The sequence below is a fragment of the Saimiri boliviensis genome, chromosome 5 (assembly GCF_048565385.1).
Source record: "Saimiri boliviensis isolate mSaiBol1 chromosome 5, mSaiBol1.pri, whole genome shotgun sequence".
Classification (NCBI taxonomy): Eukaryota; Metazoa; Chordata; class Mammalia; order Primates; family Cebidae; genus Saimiri; species Saimiri boliviensis.
Genome location: NC_133453.1, coordinates 4,178,200 through 4,205,407, shown reverse-complemented (window position 1 = coordinate 4,205,407; position 27,208 = coordinate 4,178,200). Strand labels below are relative to the sequence as shown.

General features: G+C 52.5%; 2 protein-coding genes and 1 pseudogene across 9 annotated transcripts in view; all 3 read left to right on the top strand.

Moving 5' to 3' along the window:
- Window positions 1-23,496, top strand: part of MLPH (melanophilin) — a 69,911-nt gene extending 46,415 nt beyond the window's left edge. For 4 of the 8 annotated variants that reach the window (XM_074398806.1, XM_074398804.1, XM_010347228.3 and 1 more), the window contains 4 exons: window positions 4,141-4,326; window positions 4,594-4,749; window positions 6,299-6,391; window positions 8,486-10,251. In XM_074398806.1, coding sequence (XP_074254907.1) covers window positions 4,141-4,326; window positions 4,594-4,749; window positions 6,299-6,391; window positions 8,486-8,758 — 708 coding nt within the window. In that variant the 3' untranslated portion in view covers window positions 8,759-10,251. Of the gene's footprint in view, window positions 1-1,225; window positions 1,632-4,140; window positions 4,327-4,593; window positions 4,750-6,298; window positions 6,392-8,485; window positions 10,252-12,901; window positions 13,003-14,087 lie in introns of those variants that run through there. The other 4 variants (XM_003936748.4, XM_074398805.1, XM_074398803.1 and 1 more) reach the window with 2 other exon arrangements.
- Window positions 23,497-23,621: 125 nt separating this feature from the next.
- Window positions 23,622-23,721, top strand: LOC120364438 (U6 spliceosomal RNA; annotated as a pseudogene).
- Window positions 23,722-25,964: 2,243 nt separating this feature from the next.
- On the top strand, window positions 25,965-26,556 carry PRLH (prolactin releasing hormone). Its single transcript, XM_010347318.3, has 2 exons — window positions 25,965-26,086; window positions 26,393-26,556. Exons 1-2 carry the CDS (start codon window positions 25,987-25,989, stop codon window positions 26,554-26,556), a joined length of 264 nt encoding a protein of 87 aa, XP_010345620.3. The 5' UTR covers window positions 25,965-25,986.
- Window positions 26,557-27,208: the final 652 nt, after the last annotated feature.

Here is a 27,208-nt window from a genome sequence, read left to right as displayed (position 1 = left end):
TGTGAATGACTTAATTCCACAGGACACTCCTTGCCGCTGCTCATTTTTCTCGGGGCCAAGACTGCAGAGAAGCAGAGCTGGGTGGAGCTCAGGCTGGGGGAATGAGACCAAGTGGCAAGCAGAGCACACAGGCCCCAGGTTAGACCACAGAGGCTACCGCTGCACAGACTCGGACCCTGGCCAAAGTGGAGGGAGACTGAGGCCCAGCCCGCATGCCATGTGTCCAGCAGGGACCGCAGCTGCCTTTATCTGTAGGGGGATGGAGTACTGTGCTGCATGCTTTAATGGGTTGCTAGGGCCAGGCTGACCATGTGGCATAATTTCGTTTAATCCTGCAATACCTCTGCAAAGTAGACATGTCTGTCCCAAGTTTATAGATGAGGAAACTGAGGCCCAGGCTCTCATGAGTGAGACTCAGCACATCGCTGGCTGGCTGAAAGCACAGGGAGGTTGGGAAGAGCGTTCCTCCCTTCAGGGTGCCTCTGGAAGGACCCTCACCTGCACTGGAGTCAGAGTGGCCCCAACACAGGCTCCAGAGCCCCATCGGACCCCATGGGCCATATCCACCCAGCCAGCCCCCAGGACCCTGCTGAACACCGAGTGCCCCAGGTCCCACTCGGACCCCGGCTCTGCCTCTCAGGTGGACACTGGAGATCTGTCACTCACCTCCTTTACCCCCTTCCTGCCCAACTCCTTCCTCTCCCTGCTGGTCCCTCAGCAGCACCCGGGACCCGCTGCACTGCGGCCTGCCTGGCCCTGGCTGCAGCCCACCCAGAAACAGGTCACCCTTGAGGAGGGAAAGTGTGGCCACCCTCGCTCTGGCTCTTGCTGGTACCTCCTGGCTTTGGCCTTTTGCTCATACAAATCTCAGCCCAGGGACAAGTAAGTCAGAAGTCACAGACTCCACATGGGACCTGTGCTGTCCGCACACTCCCCCTGAGGGGACACTGCTTGCAGGCATGGCCCTCTGGGCCGTCGAGGAGCTGGGCCTGAGAGGCAGCGGGCCCTCCGCCTTGCCGAGGCTGGATCTAGGGCAGCCAGCGTCCTGGTTGGGGCTCATAAGGCTGGCACCTGGAAATCCCTGGCAAACAGGGGCAAGGTAGTCGCCCTGGCTATGTCCTGTCATGCTGGTTCAAGTCCCTGTCACACACACATGTTGTCATGTGTTTTCCTTATGTACATGTGTATATGTGTGCATGTGGTGTGTGTGTTAATTTATTTACAGGCTTACAAAGCAAAGACAATCCCTGCGTCTCCCAGGCATACCCCAGGTCCCAGCCCCTCACCCCATCACTCTGCTGCGTCCTGCCTGACGGGCACTGGGCTTCCACTCCTCGTGGGGATTCTGCAGTTTCTCAGCGCCATGCACTCTGGGACAAAGTTCAGCTCATATCAGGCCCAACAGCATTTACAGGCTGAACGTCACTGCCGATCTTTTCCACTGAGGGCCTCTGGGACTCGGGGGCTTTGTCAGGAAAGTGGAGCTTCGTGGAGAAGCATCCTGGCTAAAGCATGCAACTTCTTCATCAATGCAATCTAATCATCCCCTTGGTGTTTGTCTCTGAGGCTCCAGGCAGCAAGATCTGTCGATCTGTCTCAATAGGTTTCATCCAAATAGAAAATTAAATGATCGTGTGCAATATCCTCAGCTTGGCGGGTGAGGGAGGGATCGATGCCGCCCAGGGGCGCCGTGGCCTGTGAGTAACTTCCTGGTGGAAGCACCTGCCCTCCCTCCCTCCCTCCCTCCCAGCCCCCAGTGTCAGGGGAGGTGGCATCTCCCAGAGGAAGGGATAAAAGGTGGCGCTAAAACTCCTCAAGTGGCATCTCCTCGAGGCCCTGGCCTCACACTTCAAAGTTGACTTCATGGGACCAGGGGAAAGCCTTCGGATTGTGGGATGGATGAGTGAATGAACAGGTGAACGAGCAGACAAGGGAATGAGCGCTGTCTTCCTGCCCGTGATGCTGACCTGTGTGACTTCATCACCTGGGAAGAGTCGGGAGATGCAGGGAGCCACTCTGCCCCCGGCACCGGCTCCTGATGCTGGGGAGGTGGCCGTGAGCAAAGTGGACAAAAACGCAGGCCTCGTGGGGTTTGCCTTCCACTCAGGAGGCGGAAAACACACAACTGCAGGAATGTCCAGCTTTCCCTCGGAAGGGGGGACCCCCGTCTGCTGAAGGGAACTCATCATAGACAGGGTCACAGGGAAAAGGCCAACCATGTGTTACTGTGCACATGAACATGACAGTCCTGCAAATGTGGGGCTCCAAGCAGGAACGACTGAGGTTTACACCCCAGGAGACAGGATGGACAGGGCTTAGGGCTTCCTGAGGGGTTGCGGTGGGGACAGAGTCACGGGAGGGCGAGGAGAGGAAGGGCTTCTGGTTATGCAGTTAAAAATCTCTCAAGTAACCTGAAGCTGCCCTTGAAGAATCAACAGCAGCGCATACTGTCAGTGTCCCTGACACGTGTAAGTATCAGGCATCAGTGTCCTTTTAAGGCACTGACAAAGCCCATCTCAGAGAAAGCCCATCTGCCTGGTGTTCAGCTCACCTCCACAGATGAAATCCCCACCACCACCAAAAAAAGTCAGCTTTTTGGAGCAATCCTGTCTGCAGCTTCTCTGAATAAACAGCTGGAAATATGTCCCAGAAGTCTATTCTGGGGTGGCATATTTTGGTTTCCTTCACAACCCAACAAGTGGAACACAGGTCAGGAAGTGGGGGAAGGCAGAGAAAAATAAAGCAAGGCAGAGGGTCCCTGGGGTGAGGGTGCCATTTCAAATGAGATGCCTCCCACTGAGCGTGAGATTTGCCCGAAGAGCTGGCAGAGGTGCCAGAATGCCATGTGGCTGTCTAGGATGGAGTGTGGCGGCCCCTCCTATGGTCCCAAGGAGCAAACACCTGCAGGAGACAGCGTGGCCGGGACGGGTGAGACAGAGGCAGGTCTGGGAGCAGAGAGGCTGGAGCTGGACCTGGTGCCGGAGTCAGGCAAGATGGAGCCTCCCAGGCTCTGCCTTTGCTATGGGAGAGGTGCAGAGGCTTGAGCAGAAGACAGCTGGCTGAGGGTGCGGGGGCTGCTCCACTGTCCTCCTGAGGACAGGCTGTGGAGTGGAAGTGACGCAGCAGGGCCGGCTCGGAGAAGGTGGTGGTAGGACCGGGTAGAGCAAGAAAGAGAAATGAGACAGACATATCCTGGGAGCCTCGCAAAGGCAGAGCCAACAGGAATAGCTACTTGGGATGAGAGAAAAAGAGTCAGGATGTCTACAAGGCTCTTGGCCTAAGCCAGCTTTAAAGAGTGGAGCTGCGTGAGACACCTTAGCCCCATTATGGCTGTAAGAGGCAGTTGGGATGACTTTGTGTTTTTATCACTTAAGTCTGTTACCTTCTCAGGGCTGGCACATAAAACCCTTCCTGAAAGGCTGATGTCCACAACAGACAAAGCCCGTCGTTAGCCTCCCTTCCTCCCGCCCACAGACAAGGTGGCCAGTGGAAGGAGACCCTTTCTCACTCAGCCCAGTGCTGCTTTTATGTGATCAGGAACCACATGCCACAGAGAACTGTCCAACAGCAGCTGCTAAGTCAGTCCTTGGCCAGAGTGTGGGCAGGTTCAGCCCCTGGTGCTAGACCAGCCAAGACTAGCTGTGCATTTCCCTGAGAGACAGTGGGCATAGAGCCACGACTCCACGCCCCTCTCCCCATCCCTAGAGTAAGGACATGACTCCACGCCCCTCTCCCCATCCCTAGAGTAAGGACATGACTCCACGCCCCTCTCCCCATCCCTAGAGTAAGGACATGACTCCACGCCCCTCTCCCCATCCCTAGAGTAAGGACATCCACCTGGAACGCACAAGAGGCACCCTTAGATGTAAAGGATGAGAGGAAAAAATAAAAGATGGGTCTTAGCTAGGGGTGGTGGGCATCTTTCCCTGGGAAGCCCGAGCCCTGCAGAGCCTGCTTCTGGAGTCTGGGACTGGGCCCCAGTGGGGCACAGTGGACAAGCTCACATGGAGAAGGGAGGCAGCCCGAGCTCAGCAGGAACCCCAGGGGTGCTGGGCCCAGGCCCACCTCCCAGAGCCAGCCCTTGAGCTCCACGGCTCCAGACGACTAGCCGAATACAAACCCACTGGCTTGTTCTGTCAGGGTGTAGGTGCTGGGGTGTGCACGGAGGCCGACGTGGAGGAGGAGACCCTGAGGAGGAAGCTGGAGGAGCTGACCAGCAACGTCAGTGATGAGGGGGTCTCCTCCGAGGAAGAGGAGACCAAGGACGGAAAGGCAGAGCCTGACAGGGGCACCTCAGTTGAGACCCTCTGCCACGCAGACTTAGAGGTGAGACCACCCCCAGGGGTCTCAGCAGGACCCTGCAGAGGGAGGGGCAGGAAGGGACAGTTCCAGGTGGCCACCACTCTCCCCAGGGAGGCAGCCACTGCATGGGGACACCAAGAGCCCTTGATGGGGTCCATGGTGGGTGACCAGCTCCTGACCAAGCAGCTCCCAGGGTTCAGAGAGGAGAGCAACATCAGGGCGAGTTCCCGTCTGGATGAGAGCCCACACCCCCTCCTGCAGCTGGCCAGCCTCCATCCTTCTCTTTCCTAGGTGGGCATGGCTGCCCATCAAACCAACAGACAGGAAAAGGGCCGCCAGGGCCCCGAGGACCCCGTCCAGCACAACAGGACCACAGATGAGGAGCTGTCGGAGCTGGAGGACAGAGTGGCAGTGACGGCCTCAGAAGTCCGGCAGGCAGAGAGCGAGGTAGCCCCGGAGGCACAGGGGAGCAAGCACAGGGTTCCAAAAACACGGATGGTGACCGTGGCTGGGCGTGGACCATCTGACTAACAGCTCACACCAAGCCCTCCCCACTGGCCCGGGATGCATGTCTCTGAAGGCCAGGCATGAACCTGGGGTTCCTGTGGGACTCACCCGGCTCGCCACCCCCTGAGCCCTCCACCCCTTCCCTTTTTCCAGCTTGGTGAGGAACAGGCAGGGTTTCTACCAAGAAAAAAGTACTGAAAACTCACAATCCCTGACCTGTAAGCAGGTCTGGAATTTAGGACAGCCCCAGACTCAGGACTGGACTCTGTCCCAGGGGCATCTGTGAGTCCCAGTGTGGCTGCAGAGCTTGAATCTGGGTGAGGAACATATCAATAGTGCATAAAGGTCAAAGGGCAAAGCCAACGCATTTGGGCCTCCCAGGGACAGCCGAAGTGGCGTGTGCATGCTCTGCCCTCCCCGGAGACCTACAGAGAGGAGAGGGTCTGCCCCTCAGACTGTGGGGACAGCCAGCCCCCGTGGCCCTCCTCTGCTTCCTTTCTCATGAGCAGGCACCTGTCACTCCCCGAGGACAAAGGGCACATCCCCCAGGGCTGTTCCCGTCTAGGGGGGCAAGTCAGGCTCTGGACTTTCCCTTCGTTTCTTCCTTCTTACTCTGCAAATAAGCTTCAAATGCCTAGAATGTAGCCACATGGTGTAGGTCATGGAAGATACAGCTGCAAATGCCTTAGACCAAGCCCCTGCCTTCCTGGGGCTTCTGTTTTCAGTAGGAGGAGATAAATAGCAAACAAACACACCAGATCCTTTGGGTTCACGTAAAGTGCATGAAGACCATCAGTAAAGGTACCTCCTAGGGTGCTCAGGGCAGGGCGATTCAGATAAGGCGGTCAGAAGGGATGCCAGGGAAATGAGCCAGCCTGGCAAATCCAGGAGGCAGGAGCCTGGGTGGAGGGAGCAGCATGTGCCGGGGCCCTGGGGTGGCAGTGAGCTTGGCGCGTGCAGGTATCAGTCATGAAACCCTGAGACCAGATCAGAGTGATGGGAGAGGGTGAGGAGGGTGGGCTGGAAGGGTCTGAGTAGGGGTGATGGGGCCTGGTTTATGTTTCCAGAAGCTGCCCCTGGCTGCTGTGGGAAGAGTGGACTCGGGGGGAGGAGCGGAAGGGGAGCTGGGCAAGGATAATGCCAGTGGGGGTGGCCGAGTGCAAGGTGAAGAGTAGCCAGGACCGTCCTCCCGAGTCATGGCCCCTCCTCCACCTCTTCATGGGAGCCAGACTCCCTAAGACTCCAGAAAATGCACCCCCTCCTGCCTGGGGTGGCCCCCAAGGAAAGCTCCCCACCTTCTCAATAACCATGGAAGATAAATGCCAAAGGGACCACCAAGATGGGCATGGGGCTGGGACGCCAATCTTAAGGGAAAACACAAGTAAAATTGGCTCCAGGAGTGAGCTGGGGGCAGCTGCTCTTCCTGTCCGTGACTTTGAGGTGGGACCTCCCGTGTCTGTCTGACGGGCTGTCTACTGTCCTCTCTCAGGTTTCAGACATCGAATCCAGGATTGCAGCCCTGAGGGCCGCCGGGCTCACAGTGAAGCCCTCGGGAAGACCCCGGAGGAGGTCAAACCTCCCGGTGAGTGGGGGCACAATGGTGAGTGGGAGGCACAGTGGTGAGTGGGGGGGCATAGTGGTGAGCGAGGGTGCAGTGGTGAGCTGGGGTGCAGTGATGGGGGAGTGCAGTGGTGAGCAGGGGAGCGCAGTGGTGAGCAAGGGGGCGCAGTGGTGAGTGGGGGTGCAGTGGTGAGTGGGGGTGCAGTGGTGGGGGTGCAGTGGTGGGGGTGCAGTGGTGGGGGGTGCAGTGGTGGGGGGTGCAGTGGTGAGCAAGGGGGTGCAGTGGTGGGGGGTGCAGTGGTGGGGGGCGCAGTGGTAAGCAAGGGGGTGCAGTGGTGAGTGGGGGTGCAGTGATGAGTGGGGCTAGAGTGGTAAGTGGTGGGAGACACAACGTCGCAGGTGAGTTGGTGCCCCCCAAGGCCTCCCCACAGCGCCCGTGCCACCGAGGGCCTGACGGCACGGATCCTGGGCCCCTCACCTCCCTTCCAGTGAACGTCCAGCCTGAGCTTCCTCAGAGCCAGTTAGTCAGCTGTGCCCTTGTTGGGGTTCATTTTTGTTTATTATTTGTTGTTGTTTCTATCCTATGAGGGGACTCTGAGCCTCTACTCTGAGGATCTGAAACACACACACATTCACAGTGTAAAATCCAAAAGGAGCCGCCTGGTCACGATGCCTCACGTTGAAAGCCTTAGTGCACTGCCATGACTAGAACAGATGGCGCGGGAGGCTCACATCAGAGGAGCGGCTCATGCCAGGCCGCCATCGCTCCTGAGTGGAATAACTCCGGGGTGTGACCCACGTGTCTCCAGAGCCCCCAAGAGGGCTGAGCCTCTCCTCATCCCATTCAGGAATCTTCAGACAAAACCACCCTGATGAGGAAAGTTGGCAAAAGAATGAAAGATGTGCCGGGCACGGTGGCTCAAGCCTGTAATCCCAGCACTTTGGGAGGCCGAGGCGGGTGGATCACGAGGTCGAGAGATCGAGACCATCCTGATCAACATGGTGAAACCCCGTCTCTACTAAAAATACAAAACATTAGCTGGGCATGGTGGCGCGTGCCTGTAATCCCAGCTACTCAGGAGGCTGAGGCAGGAGAATTGCCTGAACCCAGGAGGCCGAGATTGCGGTGAGCCGAGATCGCGCCATTGCACTCCAGCCTGGGTAACAAGAGCGAAACTCCATCTCAAAAAAAAAAAAAAAAAAAAAAAAAAGAATGAAAGATGTCCTTAGGACAGTCCCAGATAGGGTCACTGGGGAAAACACAGGCTGCCCAGTTAACCTTAAATTTCAGATCAACAATTAATATTCCAGTATAAATATATCCCATGCAACATCTGGGACTTACACACACACACACACACACACACACACACACACACACACACACACAAAATAGCTGTTGATCTTATGAATGCAAATATCTTAGACAGGTCTCAGTAGAAAGTTTACTTTGCCAAAGTTTCACACACATGAAACAGCCTCAGGAAGTCCTGACACTTGTCCCCGAGGTGGTTGGGAGTACAGTTTGCTTTTATACATGTTAGGGGGACGTGAGATGTCAATCGATATGTGTAAGACATACACTTGTTCAGTCCAGTAAGGCGGGACATCTCTAAGTGGGGGCTTCCTGGCTAGAAGTAGGTAAGAGACAAAGGTTGCATTCTTTTGAGTTCTTGATCAGACTTCCACTGAATACACAATTTAGTCTGGCTCAGTGAAACTACATTTTTACATAAGAATAGGCAGAGGAAGCAATCGGATATGCAGGTGAGCCTCAGAGGGATGGCTTTGAATAGAATGAGAGGCAGGTTTGCCCTAAACAGTTACCAGCTTGACTTTCACCTTTAGCTTAGTGATTTTGGGGTCCCAAGGTTTACTTTCTTTTCACAATCTGAAATTCAAAGTTCCCTGGGCATCCTGTATTTTAGTTTGCACACTCTGGCAGCCCTAGCCCAGAGCCCTGGAGTGGCATACTGGGGGCGTCGCTGCACCCCAAGCGTCCCCGACTGTGCATGTATAGAGACCATCCATGCTTACATCCAGCTGACCCGTGACTGCGCCCCACCCTGTGGCTGGAGATTAAACAACAATGTAAAGCCTCTTCTGTATCCTCCAGATATTTCTCCCTCGAGTGGCTGGGAAAGTTGGAAAGAGACCAGAGGATCCAAATGGAGACCCTTCGAATGAGGCCAAGGTATGTGTTACTGCATCCAAGCCCCAGACACCGCACGAAGGTGGAAGACCACACCCCTTTCCAGCAGTGTGGCGAGTCCACGGGGTGGCAGAGCTGCAATGTCCGCACAGCTGCCCACACAGCTGCCATGCCCTCACAATTGCCACAAGGCCGTGGCAACTCCCGTGGGTTGGCTTCCTCCGGGGCACACACTGAGCTGGGTTTGCATTGATGCATTTGTTGAAAATCCAAGAAAGCCCAGTAGCGGGGCTGGGAAAGTGAGACAGGAAAGGAAGGAGGCCAGCAGTCGATGCGAAGCAAACCCACACAGGCTGACTGTGGCTCAGTCCTCCTGGGGGCTCTGGAGACTACGCCACCCAGGAGTGAGGTCACCGGCACTTAGCCCTTCCACACCCGTCAGTCCCGAGTAAGAGCCAGGCCCTGGGCCACATACATTCCCAGGCACTTCTGCCCTTCCCTGAACAGGCACAGCGGGCCCGTGGCCTGGGGACTTCCTCCATCTGGGAGACTTAGGCGCTGGCTGCCACAGGTGAAAATATCCAGGAGCCAGTGTGCACGAAAATGGCGCAGGGAGTTGGGGGCTGTGGGCAGGACCCACGGACGCAATGCACAGAGGGCAGAGCCAGCCTGGGAGGGAGAAGCTCCCTGCATTTAGGTGGGGTGGTTAGGAGTAAGATGAGGCATACCGTGGCCAGTGCCCCAGGAGGAGTGGGCTTCAGCTTCAAGCCCTACCTGCAGCCCAGCCCCATAGGGAGCCTTGAGGAACATCTGGCCACTCCTCGTCACAATCCTGGCAGCTCCTCACAGTGACACGCAGTGTTTTTAAAAGTCTGTCTTTCTCTATGGTGTTTACAGCACCTAGCAGGTAGGCAGTGCGATTAACCCTGTTGTTCTGATGAACAGACCATCCGGCTGAGGGTAGTAGGTGAACTTGGTCAAGATCACAGACAGGAAGTGACAGCAGTGTCTCACCCAGGCCATGCCTGACACCCACGCTCTTCCACCTTTGTCCCTCGAAGCGCAGCCTGACAGCTTCTGCAGCTGCATCTAGGAGCAGCCTACAAACCCAGGAAGGCAAAATCCCAGGCTGCCAGATACCAAGAGAAATTTCTAGGGGAATTGGGCCACTTGGCTCTGTCTTCACTTCCCTGAAAAGCCAAACAGAGAACAGATTTCTTATCACACTGTAGCAAGGTAATGAACTGGAAAAAAGACAGGAGCTACAGACCCATTTTACAGAGGAGGAGACTGAGGTTCGGAGAGGATAAGAAGTGAATTAATTGTCTGTGTCACACAGTGGTAAGGGGGTAGTGCTGGGATTTGAAACCAGATCTGCAGGGCGGAAACTTGTACTCTTTCTGCCATACCATCCAAATGTGGCAGCTCCCCTAAAGCGGAGCATCTCTTACTTCAGGTACTTAGTACTTAGTTTATTGAAAATGTGCATTCTAATGTTGCTAAAAGTTCAAATCTTGCTAGATAGCAGTAAACAGTGGGCCTGGTTAATTAGAAGCTGGAAGAACCATAAGAAATCCAAAATTAGTTCACAATTCCTAAACATCACAATTTGGTAAAGCCTGGAGCCACTGTTTCTTCTAGGCAGCGGCTGTGCCCTATCTTCTGAGAAGAAACTTCAGTAACTCCCTGAAAAGTCAAGGTAAGAGCCCTCTCCTCTGCACAGCCCCATGGGCCTGGGAAATGAGCTCCCTGGAGGAAAATGGCCAGTTGCAGCTCTGCGTGTGTCCTTCGTGACCTGCGGGACGTATCTCATGTCCTGACTCCCAAAAAGCATTCCCAGTGCCACTCGGGCCACCCTTAGGACCCAGTAAGTTGTGATCCAGACAACTGGAACTTGCTGCTTTAAGCGTGCAAAGGTGGCCCTGGTGGCAGCGGTGACGGTGGTGGTATTTTCATGTCTTTCTACATAAATTGTCCGGATGTGGTACCCAGTTTCTGGCCTTCATACAGAAAGTAGGGGACATCATTTAGCCTTCCTTGAAGGTTTGGTAGTGACAAGGACATTAGCTTTGTCCTGGACGAATGGGATGTGAGGCTTCCTCCGCACGTGGCCAGGTTCTTTGGGTATCTGTGTGCTCATTTCATTTACTCACCTTGTGGCCCAACCACTGCTCACCAGAGGCTGGCACCTCCTCTCCCCACTCGGAGTCCAGCCCTCTGCCGTGGAGCTGCTTCAGGTCCCCAGGCAATTGTTGGATTGATCTCCTGTTGTCCCTGTTTTCTGAGCTTTGTCCTCACACACACCATCATTCAAACTGTTACAGCTGCAGTCCTAGCAGACAGTGTGTGTCCCTCCTCTACTCACAAACAATCCTTGGCTCCCGACTGCCTGCAGAATGAAGTGGGATTTCTTAGCATAGCCTGCAGACTTGGGCCATTTGTTACACACTGGAACCAGCCAGCCCCTGCCATACCCACCCAAGGATGCACTTCCTTCCCATGCCTGGGACAGCGCAGCGGATGCTGGTTTCAGAGCACGCCACATGAGCACGTGCCTCCATGCCCAGGTTCACCCTCCATGCCCAGGTTCACCCTCCATGCCCGGGTTCACCCTCCATGCCCGGGTTCACCCCTCCATGCCCATCTCTGTCTTGTGAAGTCCTCCAAGGCCAAGCACGAAGCCTTGCCCCGGGGCTCTCCATGCCTCCCTGCAACACCCAGCACCTCGATCCCCATTTCCAGCCCACTCACTTCTTTGTCCATCAGCCACCCCACCTCTGTGCCAGCTCGCTCTTTGCACCCCCTGAGCCTCCAGCACACATTCAGGTCAATCCTGGGACAGAGCTGCTGCCCAAGGCCCTTTGGGGCTAATCCCAGATTCAGAATCACCAGCCAGGAGGGTGACTTTGCCAGAGATGACCCCCTGAGGAGCTACCGGCAGGGGTTCCTGGAGAGCTATGTGTTGGCCATGAGGGGTTCCCAGCACATCTCATAGGCTGAAATCCAAGTGGAGTTTCTGGTTTGGTTTGGATTGGATGGGTTTGGTTTTGAGACAGGGTCTCACTCTGTCGCCCAGGCTGGAGTACGGTGGTGCGATCTCAGCTCGCTGTAACCTCCATCTCCCAGGTTCAGGTGATACTCCCACCTCAGCCTCAGGAGAAGCCGGGATTAGAGGTGCCAGCACCATGCCCAGCTAATTTTTGTATTTTTAGTAGAGACAGAGTTTCACCATGTTGGCCAGGCTGGTCTCAAACTCCTGACAGCTGATCCACACGCCTCCCAAAGTGCTGGGATTATAGGCATAAGCCACCGCACCCAGCCAGGAGATTCATGTTTATAGCAGGAGGACAAGGGGCAATTCCTTGCATCTTCTGTATGACTGGTTTTGTGAAGGGTAGACGCTGTCCTATCCAGAGACCACTCACGTCCAGTCCAAGGCCAGAATAGCTCCCCCCGGCCCCCTGAAGCTCACAGGCATTTCGAGGTCTGAAAGCAGAGCTGAGGCCTGACCCTTCATATGTCCCCCTGTCATCATCACCGGCCTCCACCAAGGGTGGCCACAGGGGCTTTTCCCCGTCTACAGAGGCCAGCCCCCAACACTGCCAGATCTCAGGTCTCTGTGTAGCCCTTAGCTACACAGCCACAGGCCCAGGAGAGGCCCCTGTGCTAAGGGTCAGAGTCTGAGATCCCTTGGGCTGTTGCCCTGTCACAAACTTAAAGGAAAGGCAAGGAAGCTGGGCCTGGTGGCTTATACCTGTAATCCCAGCACTTTGGGAGGTGGACGGATCACTTGCGATCAGGAGCTCGAGACCAGCCTGGCCAACATGGTGAAACTCCATCTCTACTAAAAAAAATACCAAAATTATCCAGGTCCCGTAGTGCACACCTGTAGTTCCAGCTACTCGGGAGAGGCTGTGGCAGGAGAATCACTTGAACCCAGGAGAGGAAGTTTGCAGTGAGCCAAGATCGTGCCACTGCACTCCAGCCTGGGCAACAGAGCGAGACTCCATCTCAAAAAAAACAAAAAAGAAAAGAAAAAAGAAAGAAGGTAAAGAAAAGCAAGGCAAGGAAATGCCGAGACCTCACACCAGTGCGGCGTGATGGGCCTTTCCGCTGTTTTATTCGTGTGAGGATTTCTAGGGCCACAGTGAGATAGAACATTAATGCCTGCTCCAAAGCAAAGGAGAAAGAAGTTGGATAAACTATTTGCACAACAGTTGAAATGTAAATGCTTCCTTAAAAATATGTAATGTGGAAACTTCTTAAAAGGGGATATGTCCATTTTTATTCTACCTTTAAAATTTCTGAGGAGGCCAAGGCATTTGTCCGGGCTAAGTATGTGATTCATAAAGCCCCACCTGCTTCCTGTTTTCCCCGAAGGCAAAGGTGATGATTCTTTTGATCGGAAATCAGTGTACCGAGGCTCCCTGACACAGAGGAATCCCAACGGGAGGAAAGGGATGGCCGGCCACACCTTCGCGGTAAAGTTTTTCCTCATTCTCTGAGGAGTTCTTAAAATTCAGTGACCCGTTAGATTTATGTATTAATGTTAAGTCTTCAGAGCAAACAAAGTGGGGATAAACAAAACAAGGATTCAGACCTGAGAATCAAAAAGGTAAACTAAAATCTTTGCCAACGAGACTTGAAAACCGAAATACTTTGAAATTAGAATAATATCTTCTTGTGTTCTAAAGCTTTAAATTTTCAAATACTTGCTGTCCACACACCCCATTGGATGAGGACCTGTGTCATTGACCCAAATGTATAGCTGAGGAAACAGAGACAGAGAAGTTAAGTAAAAAACCTCAAGGGAGTTAACCTAATATTGTGAAGAAAACAAACACAGTGTTTGAGCAACTTGTCCATGTGTGTATACATGTGGCTGCGTTCACTCCTGTGTGTGTGTGTGTACTGTGTGCATTCCTGTGTGTGTGCACACCCATGTGTATGTAACTGCATACACACCCAAGGGTGTGTGTTACTGCAATGAAAGCACAGATTTATTGACACGAAAGTGCACTCCACAGGTTTCAGCATTTTCTGGAGTTTAAAGGCCTCTAGAGGTTTCCCATTGGCTACTTGGTTACACCCTAAGCAAATGAAGGAGTGGCCCCGACCAGTGCGATTGGTCGCAGGAGGCAACCAATCAGAGGCTGAAAGGAAGTTACAAAGTTACACATGAAGACTTGGCCAGTGACCAGTCTGATTGGTTGCGGGAAGGGACCAATCAGAGGTACTTTGCATTTTTCATCTGAGATGCAGTTTGCGGGGCAGGTTGCAAAGAGAGTAGCCATGGAACCTTTTGTTCCTCAGGCGTGGAGAGATGGGGTTTTCGTTTTTACTTAGTTCTACAAAGTCAGCACGAATTGGTCTTAGGCTCCCTGCCTCCAGATCCTATTCTGCCTCGTGTGCGTGTGTGCACGTCGGTATAATCTAAGTTTGTGTCTACCCGTGTGCACATCCATGTATACACTGTGTGTTTGTATGTTTCTCTGTGCATGCCCGTGTATGTTACACATCTGTGTATGTGTGTGCTTACATGTGTATGTGTGTTTGTACTTCACAGAAACCTGTGGTGGCACACCAGCCCTAACAGGAGACAGGACAGAGCGACAGAGCAGTCTTATCCCTCCACTATGGCCCTCCTGTCCCTCATTGGCTCTGTGCTTTCCACTGTACACAGTCACCATCCCAGTGAGAAACAAGAGGGAGCACCCCTCCACGTGGACTCCTACCTGCAAGAGGACAGCAGCACTCAATCCTGCACACTCACCTTGGTTTACTGATGACTCCTGGCTGCCCCACCAACCTCTCTGATCTGTGAGAAATAGCTGAGCTGCTGTGACTTCCCTTTAGGACAATGTTGTGTAAACCTTTAGGGGACACACAGAAGACCGTTTTACTGTGATCTTTTACCCTTTTCGCTCTTGGCTCTCTTTTGTTGCTTTCGTGAATGAATGGAAAAAAGATGACTCAGTTAAGGCACCAGCCATATGTGTATTCTTGATGGGCTATATTGGGGCGTGAGCAGATATACGCATATTTACTGTGGGTGTGATTGGAAATTAGGCATCCAGACAAGTGACTGAACTAATGATCTGCTGAATAATGAGGGAGGAATAGACATCCCAGCCCCCACCCCACGTGCACCCATTCTGCAAGTACCCATGTGGTCTGTAGACCAGGGGAAGTTACACTGTGATCAAGGGCAGAGCCAGCACCTAGCAGCAAGTGAGCATTTGATGGATACAACTGAGTCATCTTTTTTCCATTCCATTCATGAAAGCAACATAAGAAAGCCAAGAGTGAACAGGGTAAAAGATCACAGTAAAAAGGTCTTCTGTGTGTCCTTCAAAGGTTTACACAACATTGTCCTAAAGGGCAGTCACAGATGCTAGTGCAGAGGGTCTGCTGGGAAAGGGAGAGACAGCCAGCAGAGCCCCAGACGAGCAGGGAAGAGACCTGGTTTTAGCCTGGCTCTGCCACTCACTGCAGTGGACCCAGTGGGGCAGAGGACAGAGGGTCACAACCAATGAGGGATGTCTGCCAAGGATGGGGGTGTGGGGACCACAGGAGTCAGCTGGCCACTCACCCCTTCATTACATAGTTGCTCTCCCCTCAGACAGCCTGGGACTCAGAGCTATTTCCTCATATCTGTGTGGCCCATCCAGTTTTAAGTGGAGCCCACTGAGACCCTCCAGAGATGCCTTTGAACATCCTAACAGTAATCACATCTCACCCTCCCTGAGGTTCACTCCAAACAGGACCCGATGGCTGCACCGCCTTTGTCAGAGGGGGTGCTGGGAGGAGTGGCTTCCTTCATAATCAAACAGGCAGTAGAGACAAGAGTCAAGCCTTGGGTCTTCAAGGGTTGATCAAGTTAAGTGTTTCCTGCCCTCTCTGAACAGGACACTTCCAGGAGCTCTCCAATCTCTCACTTAAAACTAAGGTTCAAATCCCAAAGTGTTTTGTTGGGAAGCAGGTAATCCTGCATCTTCAGGAGATCTGTGAGCACACATTAGCAACTGTTTCTCTGACTCTTTGTGGCATCAGATAAAAGCATGGGAGTTTTTCCATATAATCCCCAACATTACTTATAAATTCTGTTCTTTGAAAAAATTCTTCAGGCTGGGCAAGGTGGCTCATACCTATAATCCCAGCCCTTTGAGAGGCCAAGGTGGGAGAATTGCTTGAGGCCAGGAATTTGAGACTTCCTGGGCAACATAATGAGATCCCATCTCTACAAAAAAGAAAAAAAAAATTACCCAAGCATGTTGGTACATGCCTGTAGTCCTACCTACTTAGGAGGCTGAGGCAGGAGGATCAAGTGAGCCCTGGAGGTTAAGGCTGCATGAACCATGATTGCATCACTATACTCCAGCCTGGGCAACAGAGTAAGACCTTGTCTCTTTAAAAAAAAAATAGTAATAAATACATGAAAAGAATTCTTCTGAGTTCCTTTCCTAGGAGATGGCTATTCCAGAGACATCTGTAGTGGAAGCTGCATATAGGCAGGTCAGGGATCATTGAGGTTGGTGTACCTCAACCAGTACAGCCGCTGGCTCTTTGTTTTCAGCCAAAGATTGACAGAAGTCAGGGGTTTCTCTGTGACTCCAGATGGAGATTAGAGACAAGCATTTAAAAGATTTCTCCAAAGTTTTATCCTCCAACAGTCTTCTTCATAAGGAGAAAAAGAAAAAAGTTTTAGGAAGAGTTGAATGCACAGATCTCCCAAAGATGCTTCTTACAAATGAGCTGTGAGTGTGCAGCAAAATTGCACTTCCCAGATAATCCAGTACCCAACATATTGCAATATAGCAACCAGACCACCAAGGGATACCTCACCTCCCTGCAGATTATTGAGGTGAAACACAATTTGACAGGTGTAGCTCCCAACTCTCAGGGATCAAACCAACCATGCATTACAGTGTTGCAGTTTCACTATGATTGTATATCGCGCCATTGTTTCTGTAAGCATCAAGGATTTTCACTTTCCAACAGCTCTATCCAAAAGAACCCACTTTACTGGAGGTCAAAAACCCATCCCCAAAGGAGTAACAGTAATGGTATTATCATTCACTGGGCTTCTGAGACCCCAGCTTTCTGCTTTAGCATGCTGGTGATAGCCAAGCAATCCTCACATCTTCACAATGCTAGTAACTTCAAAGTTATTCCTATGGAGAATATTTATTATATATGAAATCTCTTTATTTTATTGGGATAAAACAGAAAAGATAGATATGCAAAAGAAAAAAAGACACACAAAATAAAAAGAATCATCTACCAACTAGCAACCACTGTTAAGTCTTTCCAGACATTCATTCACATATTAGCTTTTAATTAAAACTCCCATGAGTTAATTTACTGGTAGGTGGATGAAGCCCATTCCAAATATTACCTCACACCTATGTCTTCCTAGAAAAAAGCCAGCCCCAGAAAGAAGTGTTTTACCCATGTGTGCTACCTGTATTCCCCTGAAAATTCTAAAACAAAGTCTTCCCAGAGACAGTCTTGCTGGTACCTAAATAAACAAACTGCTCAGATATTTCCAGTGAACATACCTGCAGCTCAATGGCATCTGGGCTCAGAATTCCAAGGAAATGGTCATGCTGGGAAAAGGAGTATTTTGCTACATCACTACAGACACTTGTAACAGTCTATGATCATTAATTTTATGGATCAGTTTAGCCCAGCTGTGGTGCCCAGATGTCTGATCAAACACCAGCCAAGATCTATCTATGAATGTATTTTGTAGATGTGATTAAGGTTTAAATCAGTATACCTGAATGTGGATAACCTGCCATAAAGTAGGTGGGACTTAGCCAGTTGCAGGCCTTAGGAGAAAAGAAGAAATTGCCCTGAGGAGGAAGGAGCTCTGCCTCCAGACAGCCTTCGGACTCCAGTTACAACCTCACTTCTTCCCTGGGTCTCCAGCCTGATGGCCTGTCCTGCAGGATTCAGACTTCCCAGGACCTGCAATCTCATGAGCCAGTTCCTTAGACCAAATCTCTCTCTAATCTCTCTCTCTCTGTCTGTCTCTGTCTCTCTTTCTCTTGCTCTTCTTTCTCCCCCCACCCCACCACCACCACCACCATACACAGGCACCCTATTGGTTCTGTTTCTCTGAAGAACTGACCAATGCACAGTCCCATATCAGAGCCTTGTCTGATGTTCAGTGAGTCTGCATCTGAAGCTTGTAAACTGGTTAGATGGGAGCCACATGTGAGGGTCGGAGAACACCGTTTATTTTTATCACAAATGCAATGCCAAGGTCCTGGAGCCATGGCCACCTGGGGCAGGAGAAGCCTCCCTCCGCTGCTCAACTCTCACTGCACTTTCTCTCCTGGTTCTCAGAGACGCCACTTTCTGGATGGCTCACACTTCAAAAGCAGCTTTCTAATTTACAAAGAGCAGTGCTTTAAAATCTCATAGGAGTCTGGATTTTCAGAAACCATCTACATCAGAAACAGCTTTGCCATTATTCCTCTTCCCATGGCTGTTCCACAGCTGCCGCTCAATGGCTTCCAATCCCCAAGGTTACCTCTCCTGTCAGGTTGTGCAGTGTCTTCGCAGGAGGCCAGAAGAAACCCACAGGCCACAGCCGCAGCCAGTTTCTTCTCGGAACAAGCACAAGGGAGAGGCATTTCATCGGTCCACTCAGACACACATTGGAAGCCCTATGTTAGTTTCCTATGTGTGTCATAACAAAACCCCACAAACTGGTGGATTACAACAGAAATTTATTCCCTCACAGTTCAGGAGCCCAGAGTCCAGACTCACAGGGACAACGGGGTGGTTTCCATGTGCAGGATGGCAGCTCCTGGCCCCTTCCAGCTGTGGGGCTGCTGGCATCCTTGGTGCTCCTCGGCTTGCAGCTGTCTCCCTCCAGTCTTTGCTTCCATCTTCACACTCCCCTTCTCCCCAAGTGTCTCTGCTTATCTGTCCTCTTCTTATCAGGACACCAGTCATTGGATTTGGGGTTCACCTTAACCCAGGATGACCTCATCTTAGCTAATTACATCTACAAAGATCCTACTTCCATATAACATCATATTTGAGATTCCAGATGAGAGACTCCAACCCACTGCAGAGTGCCATTATGATCCAGGAACCAGAACCAGCTACAAAATCAGTTGCCCATCATGTGCTGTTGCTACTTACCAAGTGCCTGCTGCCTGCTGCACATTTGCCATGTTGGGGTGAAAGCTCAAAGGTCTCAAAACTGAAGTGGACCCCAGAGTAGGGTCCTTTCCACCATGTAGTGAGCACAATCTTGGCTCACTACGATCTCTGCCTCCCTGGTTCAAGTGATTCTCCTGCCCCAGCCTCCCAAGTAGCTGGGTTTACAGGTGCCCACCACCACGCCTACCTAATTTTTGTATTTTTAGTAGAGATGGGGTTTCACCATGTTGGCCAGGCTGGTCTCAAACTTCTGGCCTCAAGTGCTCTGCCTGTCTAGGCCTCCCAAAGTGCTGGGATTATAGGCATAAGCCACTGCACCCAGCCTTGGGGTTCCTTTAATTGCAAAGAGCAGAAATCCACTGAAACCAGCCCAAGTGAAACAGCGAGCATAGGAGAAGAACACAGAGCCTTCTCCTGGGAACCCAGGGAAACCCAGTGATCCAGCCACAGCAGGCACAGAAGCTGGGGTGGCTCTGCAGTGGCCACGGCCTGGAGGCTTCTCAGCCCACCTCATGCCCTTCTCTTCCCCCTTGTCTGTGAATTACTCCTCACCCTGCTCAGCAGGTGGCTGCTCTCAATGGCCTCTTCAGCCTAGCTCTGGGACTGTTCCCTCCAGTGACCACAACTTATTGTTCCAGATGCCCAAGAGAGAGATGGGCAGGGCCATGTACATGTGAGTTGCTGGCCAACCTAGAGACAGCCCGTGCCAGAGGAGAGGTGGCCATGCCTGGACTAGCAGCGCACCAGGTCACTTCATCCTGTTCAAACAGCATGGCGCTCCCACCCTGTGCATTCTCTTGCTCTCCCACTTTACACAAAGGGTTTCAGAAAGAGGTCACTGCCCAAGAGCGTGAGGGTCTCATGGTATGGAGTGCACACCTGTTGCGACAGTTTGCCAGCTGAAGACCTAGACCCAGGGTAGCAAACAGCATGGTGGGCCAAAGCCTGCTGCAGCCTGTCTTCCTAAGCAGGTTTCCTGGGAGCCCAGCCACACCCATTCATCTGCCTTTTTTCCCGTGGCTACTTTTCTGCTACAACAGCAGAGTTGGCCAGCTGCCACCAAGATCCTGTGACCCACAAAGCTGGACACATTTACTCTCTGGCCCATTACAGAAGACGTTTGCCAACCCCGTGTTCAAGATTGGCTTTGGACCTTCGCCTACAGATCACAAGCAAAGGAGCAGGCAGGTGGGTGCCGAGACACAGTCCCTGACTCGGACGATCCCTTCTCTGCTGCGGGGACTCCCTGCCTCCTTCTCTCCTCCTGCTTCTCCCTGCAAGACCCTCCTCCCTGGTACTTTCTCCAGGTCCTTCACTGAGTCCTCTTTCTCTGTCCGTCCCAGGCCGCCTGTCCTCTTCTTGCCTCCTCCCAGGTGTGCCCACCTTTCTGGGGCTATTCACAGCCGCCTGTCCTCTGTCCACGCCCATGTTCAGGTTTATGGCTGAGCCCTCATTAAAGAGCTCTGGGCTGCTTTGGGATCTCAAATGTAAGCAAATAAGGAAACAAAGAGTTCCAGGCCCAGCGAGCAGCCACCGGGCCATCCTCATGCACCTGGCCGTGATTGACCTCCGCGTTTCCCCATCCCCAAAGCTCCCACCTCAGCCCCCCAGCTCTCAGTCTGGAAACCCCGACCCAGGACCTCCCAGCTCACTCCTTTTCTGAGCCTCTTCTCAGCCCAAGCCCTACCCCATGTATCTCCCAGACAGCTCTGGAATTCCTGTCTTTATCAGATCTCTTTCAGAGGACAGGAAAAGGGAAGCATGGCTCCTCTTTCCATAAGGTTGGTAAGACCTTCCTACGGAACGCAGTATGAGGAAAGAGAAGTACAGGCAACATATTTTAAAATATCTATTCCAGGCATCCCCAAACTTTTTACACAGGGGGCCAGTTCACTGTCCCTCAGACCTTTGGAGGGCCGCCACATACTGTGCTCCTCTCACTGACCACCAATGAAAGAGGTGCCCTTTCCTGAAGTGCGGCAGGGGGCCGGATAAATGGCCTCAGGGGGCCACATGCGGCCTGTGGGCCGTAGTTTGGGGATGCCTGATCTATTCTATACACTGGATTTTCTTTTTGGTAGAGATGAGGTCTTGCTATGTTGCTCAGGTTGGTCTCAATCTCCTGGCCTCAAGCAATTTTCCCACCTCAGCCTCCCCAAAATGTGCTGGTATTACCAGCTCAGGTGTGAACCACTGAGCACAGCCTAAAAGATCTATTCTAAATAAAATATTAGTGAAACAAATCCAGGAATGTATTAGAAAACCTACTGTGTCTTAACCAGGTAAGGTTCATCCCAAGAGAGCCAGGAATTCTTTAAGGTTAGAAAAAAAAATCTATTCTTGTGCTGCGCTGTGTTAACAGAGTAAATAAGAAAACCACCATGATGGCTTCATTCAATGAAGAAAGGCACACAATAGTAAATAAGTAGCTGGCGGGTACAGTGGCTCACGCCTGTAATCCCAACACTTTGAAAGGCAGAGGTGGGTGGATCATTTGAGGTCAGGAAGTGGAGACCAGCCTGGCCATCATGGTGAAACTCCACTTCTACTAAAAGCACAAAAATTAGCCAGGCATGGTGGTGGGTGTCTGTAGTCCCAGACAGGAGATTCACTTGAACCTGGGAGAGGAGGTGGAGGTTGCAATGAGCCGAGATCACGCCACTGCCCTCCAGCCTGGGCGACAGAGCAAGGCTCTGTCTCAAAAAATAAAATAAAATGTAAGTAGCTTACTAAATTAGGACTAGAAGGCGTGGCAGTCAGCATCTTCATTCCCACTATCCCCAAGGCTTCTGGGAAGGTAGCATGGCGGGTGGTTGTACTTTCCCCAGGGAGGGGACTTTCCTGCACAGGTCCTAGTTCCTATGTGCCACAACTCAGGTGGCCACATCACGTCCTGGAAGAAATATTGACCAACTGAAGCTGGACAAAGAGTGTTTGGCTCTGCCTGTCCTGAGTCCCATGACCCAGTTAAACAGGGATGGGGAAAAGCTCCCCAACTGCCTGTCTATGGCCGAACCCCATCTGTGGATTCATTTCTCAAAGAACACTGAAGCCATGTGCAGCCTGAGATGCCGGCATTATTGCAAGAGCAGCCCACACCTCACTTGCTGTCGCAGCATCTCCAGCCAGCCACAGTGCCTCTCAGCAGTTCCAAGGCCTCTGATGGATGCCATCGGTTTCCACGTGGGGGTGGGCTAAGCAGGACTGATCCCTCAGTCCACCTGCTGCTTCCACTGGTAGACTCTCAAGGTGGCAAGATGCCAAAGCCACACTATGACAGAGCTGCTTTGCATGCACGCGCGCGCGCACACACACACACACACACACACACACAGACTCACTCTCTCTCTCCCTCTCTCTCTCCAGTGGTGGATGCCCAGGAAGCTGCCCCCAAATCCTGGTGTCTCACAGTTTCTGTTGCTCCAGGCAGGCTTAGCACTGGGTAAAAAACCTACCTCCAAGACAGTGATTCTTAACCATCACCGTCACCAGTACAGGTTGGGTTCCCTTATCCAAAATACTTGGGACCAGAACTGTTTTGGATTGATTTTTTGCAGGGGAATTTTGAAATATTTGCACAATATTCACCAGTTGAACAACGTGTTCCAATGATCATTTCCTTTGAGCATCCGGTCAGCACTCAGAATGTTTCAGATTTGGGGTTTTGGGATTTGGGATACTCAACCTACATTTATAAAAACTTTGTTGGGGTGGATCTTTTCACCATCACTGATGCCTGAGCTACCCCCAGGAATTCTGATGGAATTCATTCCAGGTAGAGCGCAGCCACTGGGAAGTTTTTAAGGCTCCCATATGACTCTAATCTGCAGCCCAAGCTGGGAGCTGTGTACCCCACCCTGTCACCCTTCCAGTGCTCCCTACCCTACTTCCCGCCACTAGCCACCCCTGGACTCCAGGGCTCACAGGGAGCCCACTAGCCACAAACCTGGCTCACTGGGAAAAAGCAGCGATGCAACAAGAGAGAAGTCGAGTGTGCCCTGTTCCCTGAAAGGCAAAGTATTGCTCAGAAGCTTTTCCAAAAAGATGAAAGTGGCACATTGACCATCTGCACCAATCCACAGGAAGCATGTGCTAAGTTTCCTTTCCAGATATTTTCCTTAAAAAGCTTGTACTCGGTCGGGCACAGTGGCTCACGCCTATAACCCCAGCACATTGGGAGGCCAAGGCGGGCAGATCACCTGAGGTCAGGAGCTCAAGACCAGCCTGATCAACATGGAGAAACTCTGTCTCTACTAAAAAATACACAACTTAGCCAGGCGTGGTGGCACATACCTGTAATCCCAGCTACTCTGGAGGCTGAGGCAGGAGAATCACTTAAACCCGGGAGGGGTAGGTTGCGGGGATCTGAGATCGTCCATTGCACTGCAGTCTGGGCAACAAGAGTGAGACACCATGTCAAAAATATTTAAAAAAGAAAAAGAAAGATTGTACTCAACTGCATATAAGAGACCATTAGTATAACTTATAATTATCCAGAACATGAATGATTTAGGTCCATGTTAAATGGTAGAACATTGCACAGCTACTTAAAATGGCACAAACTTACAGATTCTTTAGCAACTTGAGGGCATGATTGTTAGAGTGTTAGGTGAAAAGAATGAACTTCAACATGTATGAATGTGATGAATCTACCCAGAAAATATGTGGGAAGCTCACTAGATGAAAATGCATCAAATGTAGAAGCGAGAAGCTTCTTTAACATGATCAGTGCAATTTTTTCTATTTTGTTCTATGCACTATTTTTTTTCCAAATGTATATGAACTGCTTTAATAACAAAAATGCATTTGTTTCTTTTATAATAAAAATAAACATCTTATGAGAATAATAAACTTGTTTATGTTAAACACTAATTATGAAGACGGTAAAAGCCTAGAAACCACCTATTGTAGTTAGAGAGTGCTTGCTTCGACAGTACATGTACTAAAATTGGAGCGATACAGAGAAGAATATCATGGCCCCTGTGCGTAAGTTGCAGAATGAGGAAGATGTGGTGTGTATACAACAAATGCACATAGGACCGTCAGGCAGGTGAATGAACGAGGACCGAGCAGATCAAGAAGACAAAAAGCCTCAGTGTTGGGTTTTGGCGACTGTCCCTTCTCACCTTGCCCTTGAACGCGGTGATTTAAAGGCAGGGAGAGAGGACTGGAAGGAGCCCAGGAGCCCCATGTGTAAGGCTGAGCAGACATTTGACTCTGCAGTCTGCCCGAAGGCGAGTGTGAAGAAGGGAAGCTAATGTGTTTTAAAACCACTTGGTCCAAATGAAATTACATAACCCAGGAAGGAACAAATCACGTCACTGATGAGTGTTTTTAAAAAATAAATAAATAAAAGAAAGGAACGAGGAAAGACACAGGGTCACTCCTGATGCCACCCTTTGAGGGAGACAGGCTGGCTTGGGGGAGGGCACCTGGGGGTACCGGCTTCGTCCTCTTCAGGAGCTATAAAAGGGGGACAGAGGTTCCTGCCTCCTCAGCCCCACTGCACCGGCAGCCACACTCTGCTAGCGCCTCTACCACACTCGAGAGCGGTGAGTAGCACATCCAGGCGCTGGAACTCGGGTCCTTTGTAAAATCTTTCCTTTCTGTCTGAGTGTGGGTCAGGTTGAGACTCTGCCTGCTCTCCTGGCATCTGAGGCTACTAGCCCTGAGCAGGACAGGCAGAGGCAGCTGCCCCTGGGTTCTTGCATCCAAAGTCACCCTGCCCTCCCAGGGCCCTGAGGCTCCAGTGCTGTCCATGGTAGAGACACCAGGCAATGATGTCCAATTCAGCTCTGCTGACCAGGAAATCCCGCCAGGCAGACAGCCAGTCTCCACCTTTCAGGGAGGCAGGTCACTGGGGATCAGGTGCAAAGTGAGCATCGCTAGCATTCTGGGACACCCCTCACCTGGTGTGGGTCCTGTGCCAGAGGAAAAGCAAACAGCCAGCCTGCTGGGAAGCATCTCTTCATCACTCTTCAAGGTGGCACCTCCATTTCCTCTAGGCTGGGGAACCCTCACCCCACCTAGCATGGGACGCCCCACCAGGCCTCTAAAAAGGAGAGGGAGAGCACTTTCTGTGGGGCTCAGGGAGGGGCTGGAAGTCAAGGTCAGCAGAGGGGCCCTCCCCTGAGCAAGATGGAGCTCTTGGGCATCTTCTCATGGCACCCAAATGCCACAGGTGGAGCAAGGAGGAGGGGCACCTGCAGCAGGTGTTTCCTGGTCTGCCAGATTGGATACTGTTTAGGCATTTCAGCACCTCCACTCCAGTGGGGTGGCAGGGGCTTTCTATGCACCCAGTCCCATCCATGGCAGCCCCCTCCTCCCATCACCCATAGAGAGTGGCCCTTCCCTGTGAGAAGAGATCCCAGATGCTGCAGGTTTACCTTGGCACCTAGAAGACTGGATCTGGGATCATGGCAGGGTGAATGGCCTTAGTCAGGACAGAGGGCGCAGATTCGTTCTACAGCACGCAGCTGTCGGCTGACATCCCAACATGAGATGCATGTGGGAAAGGACCACGCACCGGATTCTAGCCCCTGAGCCCGGTCCAGGCTTGGCACCCCCCCAGCTCCCCAACCATGTCTGAGGTTGGGCAAGTGGCTGCCTCCACCTGTGCAGCTCCCCAGGCTCCTCCCTGCAAACCCACTGTCCTGGGTGTGCAACAAGCCTGAGCCTGCTCAGAGACTGGCTACACCTTCAGTTTCCTAACGCAGGCAGACAGACCCAAGGCTGTCCCACGACAGCTCAACTTTATACGCCTAGCTCACACACCTCCTGGGGGCTTTCTGATGAGGGGCATCAGTGCATATATGACCAGCCGGTCAGAGGCGGACGCACACATGAGTATCTCACTTAACCCTCATTGCACAGAGGAGAGAATGGGGTCACAGGTGGGTAGGGGACCATGCAGAGGGCCAGGTTTAACTGCTACTTCTGCGCTCATTCTCAACCCAGCACAGACCAGAGTAACACATGGAGATGTATGTGGCTAGGTGCACATGCACACACACACACACTCTCATACATGCATGCACCCATGTGCACACAACTCGCACCCTATTGTACACATATACACACACATACACTGTGCGCTGACATGCACACACATTCATGCACGTGCTTCCCTTTCACACACACAGTGCTCACTCTACCCCAGGTCCCGGCTCTGTGCACATGCACCCTGATGCCTGTGTAACCCTGCTCCTGCCCCTTCTCCCCCGGGCCGTGTCCTCCCCGTTTGGATCCCCCCTCCAGCAGGACCTCCTGGAAGGAGCCAAGGGATGAAGGTGCTGAGGGCCTGGCTCCTGTGCCTGCTGATGCTGGGCCTGGCCCTGCGCGGGGCTGCAGATCGGACCCATCGGCACTCCATGGAGACACGCAGTGAGTGCCTGTCAGCCTCCCGCACCCCACCCCGCCTCACCCCAGGGCCTGGTGCGGCCTGGTCACTCGAGAACCTGGCAGGGAAGGGTGTGCGGGAGAGGAAAGGGAAATCAGTCGTGGTGCTTTTTTGAACTCCTGCTTCCCAAAGCCAGCCCACGCCCAGAAATGGCCTTGCCAGAAGCTCTGGGGGCCTCTTCCTCGGGTGGGTCTCAGCATGGCCTGGTGACTGGGCTGAGAGGCCCTGCCTGTGCCCTCTGCCCTGCTGCCTCCAGTGCCCATGGTCTGCTCCCGCTCTTTCCTTTCCAGACCCCGATGTCAACCCTGCCTGGTACACCAGTCGCAGGATCAGGCCTGTGGGCCGCTTCGGTCGGAGGACGGCAGCTCCGGGGGACATCTTGAAGCCTGGCCTGCGACCCCGGCTGACCTGCTTCCCCCTGGAAGGCAGCGCTAAGTCCTCACAGGATGGATGACAGCCAGCTTGTCAAGAAAGTCACCCTGGAGCCTCCCTCACCCTGCTCCTTCTTCTCCCTCATGGGCTGCTTTCCCTTCAATCCTAATAAAAGCTCTGGCCTCGTTTAGTTTCGCGTCCATGACTGTGTGGTGGTGACTCTGAAGTTGTTCCCTCCTGGGATGTGAGACTAAAAAGAACCTCAGAGCCCAGCAGCTTCTTTTGAAGGAAAGGCTCTGTGACTTGCCAGAGGGCCCCTGGCACTGAGCTGGGAAACAGAACCACCCTTCAACACCGCAGCCCACAGCCACCCCCACACCCAAGCTGCCCTGAGTGGCTGCCCAGGCTGTGCACGGCACGAAGCCAGGAGGTGCCATGCACCACACTCTGCAGGACACCGTCCCCACAGGAAGGTGGCACAGCTCCCCGCCTGAGCCCTGACACATCGCCATCCCCACCCAGTGTGCGTCAGAGCCCACTCTTCACACTGTACATCCTGCAGGTTTGCACAAATGTAAGACGACATGCTCTAGCGTCATGCGGAGCCATTTAACTGTCCTAGAAGTCCTCTGGGCTCCACCTATTCGCCCCTCCCCTCAACCCCGGCAACTGCTGGTCCTTTGAACGCAGTCTGCCTTGCCTGCCTCTTGCTCAGGGAAGATGCATCATGGGTT